The sequence below is a fragment of the Galeopterus variegatus genome, unplaced genomic scaffold (genome assembly GCF_000696425.1).
Source record: "Galeopterus variegatus unplaced genomic scaffold, G_variegatus-3.0.2 Scaffold14635, whole genome shotgun sequence".
Classification (NCBI taxonomy): domain Eukaryota; kingdom Metazoa; phylum Chordata; class Mammalia; order Dermoptera; family Cynocephalidae; genus Galeopterus; species Galeopterus variegatus.
The window spans coordinates 13,051-23,694 of NW_007740746.1; the positions used below are offsets into that span (position 1 = coordinate 13,051).

The window sequence follows — 10,644 nt, forward strand, 5'->3', positions numbered from 1 at the left end:
AGGGTTCTTCAAAAAGTTCATGGAAAAATAGAATTTTGAAAGATAATATGAATCTTTCCACGAACTTTTTGAAGTGTCCTCATATATATACTCATGTTTATATACATATTTATACCACATACTTCATTGAGAGATAGACACATACTGTGGATGATATGTGGGATCACATAAGATATATTGTTTTGTTAGATTATTTTATAATCTGCTTTTTCAATTAATAGAATATTGAAACACTTTTCTTTGTTATTAATACGATTTGACATTTCTTGATGAATGTGCTACATAAATAGATAATCCTACTGTGTTCACTGTTTCAGGCAAGCAAATTAAAAGTTAATAGCATATAAGATATTATCATTATGGGCCTCATTTTACCCAGACGAGGGGTTGGTCTCTGAGGTTCCTTGAACCTCAGAGACCCTTATCCTCTCCCAAGCCAAAGTTGCCCAAGAAACTGGATAAGCAAGTCTATTAGGCCAGCTACCTTACTAAGTTGTTTGCATGATCTCTTTCCTTAGAGGGTTTAAAGACACAGAGGGACATGTCCCACAAGACGAGGTCAAATAGAAGGCCAGACAGAAAGAGAATGGAAGAAAACTAACCATCTATAATTGCTACTGTGATTGAGATTTAAATTTGACTTGAGCTTCCTGGCAGCTAAGGCAGAAAGGGATTTAGGATGATTTGCACAGCTCACATTATCAACAAGGAGGAAAAACGTTAATTCTTTAGGAAGCCGACATTCCTCCTGACAATGAATTCTGGGATGAACTTTCACAGAGACATAAGAGATTCATAATGGGCAGCCTTCTTTGCGGAAGTTTTATAGCAAATACAGAAGAAGGTCTTTCGTGGCTGCTTGAATAAGCCTTGAACAGAGCCAAGGGAGCAAGACAAATGACGGTAACACTTCTCACTAATTTTACGGCTCCCACTAGTCGGGAGCCATTGTGGCGGGAGTTTATTTAGTCCTCACTTAATCCTCTCAATGGCCCTGTAGCTACGTGCTATTATTACCCAGCAAGCTGAGGCCCTGAGGTCGTGAATGGCTTGCTAAGGTCACACAGCTAGGAAGTGGCAGAACCGTGACTCACACCAAGGCATTCTGGATCCTCACTCCCATCCCTCGGCTGCATATCCTCAGAAAGGGACAGGCTGAGTCAGTGCCAACCAGATGAGTGGCCTCATGTGACCCAATTTACTGCAAGATTAGACCTCAGAGGGGCAGGTGGTGGAGGTGTGCGGTGAGAACATGGATCGGGCTCCCAGTGTGTGCCAGGAGCCTCCCCACAGCCCTCAGACAGGTGGCTGTGATCACTTCCATCTGAGAGGTGCAGAAACTGAGGCCCAGAGAGGGGCAGGATGTGCCTGAGGTCACACAGCTTGTAGGTGGGAAGGCTGGATTTTAAACCCAAGTCTGTCTGGTTCTTTCCACTGCCCCTCCCTGCATCGGCTGAGGCACTAGCCAGGCCGTGCCCTGGGTCGAAGGCAGCGACACACACTGCAGCCCTCCCAAGTGAAGTTCCTGGACTTACTCCTTCTCCCGGGGCCCATGCCCTGGCCAAGCTCTGACCTTCCATGTAGCCAGGAACCCCCTGCTGCAACTCAGACTCAGGCTTCATCACTGCTGGCACTTTCTGTCCAGGTTCTCACTGACCCTCATGCCCATCTTATAGACCAGGGACCTCAGCCAGAGATCCCCAGCAGGGCCCTCCCTGAGCAGCCACTGTTGAAACTGCCATTACTATGGTGGTGGCAGCAAAGAGTTTTGTTTGAAACTGTGAAATGCATCCAGTTTCTCCTTGACACCAGTTGCCACCTCCCAGGAGGCACCAGAGGCCAGTGGTCAGAGCCTGGGCTCAGGGACCAGCCCTGCCTGTCCAACCTGGGACCATGGGCCGGCCCTCCCTCCAATGTGCAATGCGCCCAGCCTCAGTGTCTACCTCTACACAGTGGGGTGAATTATAGCACCCACCCGTGGGGCCCTGGTGAGGATGGAAGGGAGCTATGCAAAGCGCTCAGCACAGAGCCCCGTGCTCAGCAAGCAGGCGTTTCTACCCGTGTGGCCAGCCACGACCCCTCTCCAGAAGGGAGGCCGCACTCTTCCCAACACCCCACCATTCTGGTTTCCTTTGCTGCAAAGCAGAGGTGGACAGCCTGAGCTTGTTGGAACCACAGGTTCCAAACCCCCAGTGCCTGTCACTCTTGCCTCAACCTCTGTCATACTGGACCCTCAGAGGCCCGCTGCCCCCAGATCTAAAGATCCAGGAGTTTGGGCATGAGCCAGAGAGAGACCCCACTTCAGAAGCGGCAGGCAGACCCTGCACACAGGATGGACTCAGGAAATTCAGCAGAAGGAACAACACAGGCCCTGTCAGCAGAAGGAAGGGAGCGAGGGAGGCAGAAAGAAGGTGGAGGCTACTTATAACCTGGCCCCCACAGCAAAGACAGGCGACATTCCATCAGCTTCCGCCGAATCCACAGTGTCCACCTTGTGTGTGAGTTTGTTCCATTTTATTAATCGCCTGCCAGTGTCTTAAGTGCCTCAGAAGGGACATCCTCTCAGAGCCCGCACTGTGCTGCTGGCCAGCATATGCACCCCGCACCATGCGCGGCAGGCAAGGAAACTGGAGCTCTGCAGGAGGAGTGGCCCAGAGCTGCTCGCAGAAGCGTGGCCGTGACCCCAAGCCAGGCCTCGGGCTTCCCTTGATGGTGAAAGACACGCACCTGGGCTCATTTCCAGGGCCAGGTTTGGGGCAGGCAAAGGAATGCAACACCAGACAGCTCCAGGGGTCTGGCTGCCCCCACTGGAAGACATGCCCTTCCGAGGAGGAGGCCTATTCCGAGCAGATGGAAAAAGTGAGGTCTGGGCCCCAGAAGGATGCAGGTTCAAATCCAGGCTCAGCAACTCCCCCGCAGGTGACTGCCCCTATCTATCTGGGCCTCATCCTCATCTATGAGACAGGCGGGGAGCACATGCCCAGCAGTGTTGACGTGCAGAATTTGAATCATACATGCAATGAGCTTGGTCCATGTGGTGCCTGCCCACAGTAGGTACTCAGTAGATATCGGGGGACTGACCACAGAGCCCTGTCCAGTGGTGATCCTATTGCTGCCCATTCACACTATCTAGTTTTACATAATGTTTCACTCCTGGGATGCTGGCTCACCCTTCCTCTCATCCTTCTCCCCAAAACCACCAGCGGGGGATTGGGCTGGGCTGGGCCAGACTGGGCTGGATTCCCCTTGATGACCAGGAGTGAGCAGTACAGAAGTATCTCCAAATCCCCAAACTTAGGGTAGGGGACCTGGGTTTGAGTCTGGCTCTGTCTTCCTGGTGTGTGACCCTAGGGAGGTCTGATCTCCTCCTCTGTAAAACTGAGGCACTCATGCCCACCACCAAGAAAGCCATCGAGGACAGACTGTGGGTGCTGCGGGTACTCTACAGCCTGTTAGTCCTCCACCAGCATCATTTTGTAAGATTACCTGGCTCAGAGACCTCTGCGCACTTGTCTGAGGTCACGCAGCATGTTCTTGGCAGGGCTGGGATTGGCACAGCCAGTGCTTCCAACTCCCTGCCAGTGACAGCTCCCCTAGTGCTAGAGTGCCAGCAGAGCCACTGGCACATAGTAAGTGCCTAGAAAATGCATGTTTGTGGCTTTACCCGCTTTGAAGGCCCTTGTTGGATGCCAGGACGTGGTAACCACCTAGGAGGTAAAGTCCCCACTTTACTGGTGAATAAGCAGACTGAGGCCAAGTGGGTTTCCCAAGGTCACACAGACAGTGAAAGGCCACACCCTGTACAGCTCCAGGTCCACAGAGAGCAGCCACAGTCCCCTGCACCCTGTAGCCTCAATCTCCAGCTCTTGTCCCTGCTCCAGTCCAAGAGCACCCCAGAGGAGACCTCGGCAGGGCCCACCCACTTTCCTCTTCCTTCCCTTTCTCTCCTCTTGCCCCTGATTGCACCAGGTGTGGCAAGAGTTGTTCTCAGGGTCCAGCAGCTCCCAGGTAGCTGAAGGCCTAACCCCACAATCCACACACCTGCTTTCTGGCCATCCAAGGCACCGTGTGACCATCAGACAGTTCTCAGAAGGAGATAAAGCTCATCGGCTTTTCCTGGTAGACTGAGTTTCCTCCAAGGCCTAGAGGGCTCCTTGGTGTTGAATTAACAAGGGCAGCAGGCAGGCCTGGGAGTTGAGGGAACAGTGCAAATCCTGCTCAGCTGCCATACCTTGGCTGCCAGAGGCCAGTTCAAGCAGAGGAGCTCATGAAAATGGGGAGAGGACCAACGCTTACCATGTATCCACCACATGCCAGGCCCTTGTTAGGCCCTGGGCTCACCAAGTCGCTGGGATTATCCCACATTCCAGCTGTCCAAACTGAGATTCAGAGAGGCCAAGTCACTTACCTAAGGTCGCACGGCAGATCCTAGATTTGAAGCCAGATTTTTCCAATCCCAGAGCCTGGAGGCTTTCCATTGTCCTGTCTCTAAATGTCCAAATGCTGCAGTAACTGCCCTAATAGGGCCCATTGAGGAAGCACCCAACAGGAGAAATAGCAGCCTTCCCATTTCCAGAGCACATAGCAAGGCACTGGGGATGCCAAAAGTCCTGTAAAAGGGAATTCTGGGCTCTATATCTCGAATCACTCCTCCCCTACCCTTCCCCACTCCCAAGCCCCAAGAGAACCCATTTCCATATACTGAGTTTCTGTTTAGCGAGGTTCACCTGTGTTCCCCAGTTTTGGGGGTAAATCCTGGTGTCATTCCTGGTGGTACAGGGGGCACCATCCCCTAGTTCCTCTCCTCCCATCATCACACATTACAGGAGTCCAGCAGGATACCCCTCGGTACCGTGGGGCTCGAGGATCCAGCCACCCACTGGAAAGCGAGCAGCAGCCTTAACCGAGCATCTCCTGTGTGCTCACTGCGGTGGGTGTTTTACGTAAGGCTCTCGCTTAATCTTCCCAGCCGCCTTATGACGGAGCCCATGTTATCTCCCCATTTTGCAGATGAAAAAACCAAGGCACAGTGGTTACAAAAACAGCCCATAAGCACACAGCAGCTAAATAACACAGCTGGGATTTGGCCCAACGTCAGTTATCATTAGCAGGCTGGTCTGGTTGAACAGTTTAAAATTACTGGAAAAGTCTGAAACTCCCAAAGGGAAAAACTAAAGTGGCTTTGAGAACCCCACATGATGACACTGTTTACTGGCCTGCAGGGAGCAGGTGGTTCAGCCCAAGACCTGGAATTTTCCAGTGGCACACGCAGCTCAGCCACAGTGATCCTGAATCTTCCCAAGCCTGGGCCCACCAACTAAGCCCTTACCTTCCCAGGAGCCAAGAGCCAGCAAACATTCGCTGGGTACCATTGGCCTTCCTGTCATGTTGCTTCTGAACCCAGAAGCTTCTGCTGGGTTCTCTTGAAACTGCTGTTCTCTGTTCCTTGGGACCGAATTGGACTTCCAGACAGTCAGCCATGAGTCTTTGACAACGTTTTCTACTTTCCCGTGTGAGGTCAGCATGTGACAGGGGGGTCACTGGTCTGGGGGCTAGGGGCCAGGCCAAGTCTGGTGTCAGATTCCAGGCCTAGATTCAAACCCCAGATCAGCTGTGTGACCCCAGGTGAGTCACTGCCCCTCTCTGAGCCGCTTCCCTTCTCTCAGCCAGCTTCTGGATTAAAGCAGATGCTTAGCCACAGTAGGCTTTGGGAATTGCCCAGTCCCTTTCCTAGGCCCCATGGGAGGGAGCCACTCTGAGTTTCTCAGGGATGGATGGTCAAACGCTGCTGGGGCACTTTCCATGGAAATGGCCACTGTCCACCTCCAGTGGTAAAAAGGGCCTGGGCTCATCCTGGCTGAGGCATCGTGCCTCTCTGAACCTCAGTTTCCCCATCTGTAAATGGAAGTAATACCTCTTGCTCTCAAGATCCTTGTGGGGATGGAGGGAGAGGTTTGGAAAGGTCTTAGACTCAGGGGCAGGACCTGCCTTCGGGTCTGTGGCCTTTGAACCAGATGTGCCTGGTGTTTTTCTTTTTCCATTCACCCCATGGACCTGGAAGACGTCAAACAGACTGGGAGTTTCCATGGTGCGAGGGTGTGGGGTGCAGGGTCACTGTAGGTCACACAAGCAGCCTGCAGCTCGGGTGTTGGTGTCCTCACTATGAAGTGGGGCTCCCTCCAGCTCACATCCAGCAAGGGCTGAGTTAGAACCTCCTGAGCCCTGAGCACTGGCTGGGAGCTTCCACCTTCCTCTCCCTAAGCCCTGGAAGGTGGTCTCAATGATCCCCATTTAGCATCTGAGGGCCATTGAAGCTGAGGAAGAGCAATAACCTAGCCAGGAGCATGCAGGGACAGCGGGATGGAACTAGCTCATCAGAGGGCAGGTCCAGGGCTGCAGTCCCTGCCCCAGCCCTGCTGCCTAATGGCATCTGGAAGAATAGGAGAAGACACTGACAGAACTGCATTTTAGACCCAAAAGCATGTGCAATATTCATTGCCTTTGTTGTGTGAAAAACCTGATTTTTTCTCTTTTCTCATGAATTAATGAAAATTCTCTTTTTTCTTCTCTGTGCCAAGTCTATGCCAGAGACTCCACGGACTTCACCTTATTAAAATTTCAACCCTCACAGTAGGTCCCTGAGAGAAAGGATATTCTTCCCATTTTACAGATGAGAAAACTGGGGTTCAGAGAGGTGAAGTCATTTTCCCAAGATCTCACAGCTCGAACAAAGACAGTGGCTCTGAAGCCAGACTGCCTGGGTTCGCTTCCTAGTGACTTATTTGCTCTTCCTAGCTTGGGCAAGTCACTTGGCCTCTCTAGGAAGCCTCAGCTTCCACATCTGTGCTATGGGCGGAGTGAGTACTCTGTGAGATCATCCCTGTGAAGCACTTTGCACAGGGCTTGGCACCCAGACACACTGAATAAATGGATCACTATCATCTGATTGTCAACATTTGTTAGTTGGCAGAGCTGGGCTTTCAATCCGAGCCCATGAGGCCCCTCATGCCTGCTGACCTTACCCCACCTGCTTCTTTCTGCTCCCTGCAGGATGCGCGACAGCCCAAGGTGGGGCAGAGGATGAAGGAGAGGCAGAGGCAGGTTGGATCGAGGGGGCCGCCATCCTCCTCTCGGTCATCTGTGTGGTCCTGGTCACGGCCTTCAATGATTGGAGCAAAGAGAAACAGTTCCGGGGCCTGCAGAGTCGTATTGAGCAGGAGCAGAAGTTCACTGTGGTCCGGGCTGGCCAGGTGGTCCAGATCCCTGTGGCTGAGATCGTGGTCGGGGACATCGCCCAGGTCAAATATGGTAAGCGCCCCAGCCACAGATCCAGGTTCTAAAGCTGGAGTCTGCACAGAGGTGGCACAGGCCAGGCAGATGCAGAGAGGCTGGCCCAGGGAAGAGGGTGGGCCCCTGAAGGCTGATCCCAAGCCAGGATGTCTTCTGAGGTCCTTTGGGAGATGAAGGGGTACTTCCTGGAGGAGGTAAAATTCCAGAATCCATTTAAATCAGAAAAGGCAAATCCATGTACATGTGCCACCACTCTCCAAATTTCCACCTAGAGCTCAGGGCCTGGATACAGCCTCAGAAGCCTTCTAAACACAACACTCCAAAGGCTGCTCATACTCAGAATGGCTGTGGATAGATGGTTGTTGGGCTAGAGGAGGTGTTAGGGGGAGCAGAAGTGGGTGAGTGAATATTCTGGGCTTGTGTAACTGCCATGGAGAAAGAGAGCAGGCTGGCACCAAAGGGGGTTGGACCTGATATGTCCTGGGTAAGTAGAGGCAGAAGATGGGGGAGAGACAGGAGTGCCCCTTCTCACTCAGCCCTAGAGGGCTTGATTTCTCCTTGATAATGTGCCTTGATTGGGGTCTCCTCAGCCTAGCCAAGACAGACAGACAAGTCTCTTCCAAAAGAATTTCCCCAAACCATAAGTGAGACTAAGGAATGAATCATTGAGAAAATCGGTCCTCAAACCCAAGGCAGGCCAAGATTGGTGCTTTATGAAGTACGTGCCTGCTTGAGTGAGGGTTGTTATTGGGCCCCAGCTCAGTCCTCCATGCCTTGCACCATTCACCCGGGCCCCAGTTGGGAGCCGCCCATTGGCAGTAATGGCGCCATCTTGGTTCCTGCACCCTGGGAGCTGTGGGCATCTGGTCCACAATAGTGAACTTTCCCTCATAACCACACCTTTAAGGTGATGTTTCAGTCTCTCCAGCCACCTGAGACCCTGCTGACTCTCCCACTTTTCTGCCCACCAGGTGACCTCCTTCCTGCCGACGGCCTCTTCATCCAGGGCAATGACCTCAAGATCGATGAAAGCTCCCTGACTGGGGAATCTGACCAGGTGCGCAAGTCTGTGGACAAGGACCCCATGCTGCTGTCAGGTGAGCTGCAGCCCAACGGTGGGCTCCCATTGCCGGTTCCTGCCCCCATGGGGACAGGAATAACTGTGTGTCCCCTCATGAGGCTGAAGGATCGCAAAGACACTCATCCCTGGCTCTGGGATCTCTGGCCATCTCAGCCCCAAATGAGGACTGCCTCCCTTTTCCCCAGCAAACGTTGAGCCTGCTCTGCCCTCGGCACTGCTCTGGGCCCTGGGGACACTGCGGTGAACAACATCGACACAGAATCCCTTCTAGCGACTTGCTTTACTGAAAAGCCAAACACTGAAGCTTGTTTTCTTCGGGGATGAGAAAGGATCAGTCCGGTGACAATCATTTTAGACACCTGCTACGTGCCAGGTGCTAGCACCACAGCAGTGCACAGGCAGATGAGAGGGGAGAGAGGCAGTGAGAGAAGCCCAGGCTGACAGGCGTCCAAGGAAGGCAGGCGGGGCACCGGGTGCAGGCGGCTGGGGAGGGCAGGGAGGGCGTCTCGGGGGAGGCGACCGTGTGAGCAGAAGCGTGAATGATGAGAAGAAGCTGGCCCGGGATGATCAGGAAGAGCATACCAGGCCGAGGGAACAGCGCGGGCAAAGGCCCAGAGGCAGAACCGTGCTGGAGGACTGTGGGCAAAATGGAGAGCATGGAGGGGCCAGATGTCGGGCCTCATGGGCCCTGGTCAGGAGTTTGGAAGTTATTCCGAGTACGATGGGGATTTTCCAGAATGGCTTTTAAACAGCTCATCACTTTTGTATTTTTAAAAGCCCATTCTGGCTGCTGCGGGGATGAAAGAGGAGGTGGGAGACCCTGCAAGGGTGAGGCACCAACCAGGTGAGACATCCTCCCCACAGGCTTTACTGTCCAGCAGTGCTCAGCAGACATCCTCTGGGCAGCTGCGCTGGGCCGGGCCCCAGGCTGAGCAGCAGCACCTCCCCCAAGCAGTGATTCAGACCCGGCCCTGCCAGTGGGAGCCCCCAGCCTGAATGGCCTGGGGAAGCAGACCTGTGAACAGCGGTCCCACAGTGGAGGGGAGAGGGAGGCGTTGCAACACAGCCAAGAAGGAGCAGGAGCTCCCCAGAGGAGGGGCATTAAGGTGGGCTTTAGAGGGTGAGTAGGAGCTCGCTGAATCGAGCTGTAGAGAAAGGGCCCTCCTAGCAGAGGCAACCGTGTGCAGACACTCAGAAGTCTGAAGGAATGTGGAATGTCCTGGAAATACAAACGAGAAGGTCAACAGGTCAGTGGGGTGGGGCAGTAGAAAGGACTGAGAATCAAGGCTGGGGCATTTATTTATCCAGAGTTTATTCAGCTAACATCTGTTAAGCACCTACTGTGTGCCAGTAGTTACTGGGACCAACAAGGTCCCTGCCATCCGGGAGCTTAGAATCTAGTGAAGGAGAGAGCCAGCAAAGGAGCAAGCATGCAGACACGTCAGGTGACTCCAGGTAGTGGTAAGTCTGATGCAGACCTTATACAGTTGCAGTGAGACCTAGAGACTAGAGGGAGGGCGGGAATCTTCGCTGGTCAGGAACAGCCTGTCTGAGGAGGTCGTATTTGACCTAAACCAGAACAGTAAGAAGAAAGAGCATTCTGGGCAGAGGAAAGCAGGTGCAAAGGCCTGGGGTCTGACCAGGAGATCATGGAAGGCCTCGAATGCCCTCTTGGAGCACAGGGCCACATGAGGGCTCAGCAGGTGGCCCCGGCCCTGCGGCAGTGGTTCCGCCCTCCGAGAGGAAGTGGCTGACAGACAGGCGAGCATCCTGGGGGAGGTGGCCGGGTGAGTCATCTGGACGCCTCGAATGCCCTCTTGGAGCACAGGGCCACATGAGGGCTCAGCAGGTGGCCCCGGCCCTGCGGCAGTGGTTCCGCCCTCCACGAGGAAGTGGCTGACAGACAGGCGAGCATCCTGGGGGAGGTGGCCGGGTGAGTCATCTGGACCTGTGGAAGCCCGGGGGAGGCATGGCCTGAGTGGATGAGTGATGAAAGTTCCAGTGTGGAGATGGGGGAGGAGGGTGGATGCTGGCCGGAGGCTAGAGAGAGAAAACGTTCAGAATCACTGGCCTGACAGCGTCGCAAACCAGCCAAGGAGGCGGCACAGGTGCAGAGAGACTCTGGAAAAGACACGACGGGCAGGGATGGGTGGGAAGCTGGACAGACAGCCTACAGGGAGTCTCAGGGCAGCAGTGTCTCTGAGCAGGGACAGAGGTGCCAAAAGTCAGACAATGCTGAAGGCAGAGGACAGGAGCAGGAGGCTGGTCAGGGC

General features: G+C 53.8%; 1 protein-coding gene across 1 annotated transcript in view; it reads left to right on the forward strand.

Annotated features, from left to right (window-relative positions):
- LOC103582018 (plasma membrane calcium-transporting ATPase 2-like) overlaps positions 1-8,615 on the forward strand; it is an 11,640-nt gene extending 3,025 nt beyond the window's left edge. Inside the window, exons 2-4 of the mRNA XM_008563708.1 lie at positions 7,051-7,308; positions 8,262-8,387; positions 8,557-8,615. Of these exons, the coding sequence (XP_008561930.1) occupies positions 7,051-7,308; positions 8,262-8,387; positions 8,557-8,615 (443 nt within the window). The remainder of the gene's footprint in view (positions 1-7,050; positions 7,309-8,261; positions 8,388-8,556) is intronic.
- Positions 8,616-10,644: the final 2,029 nt, after the last annotated feature.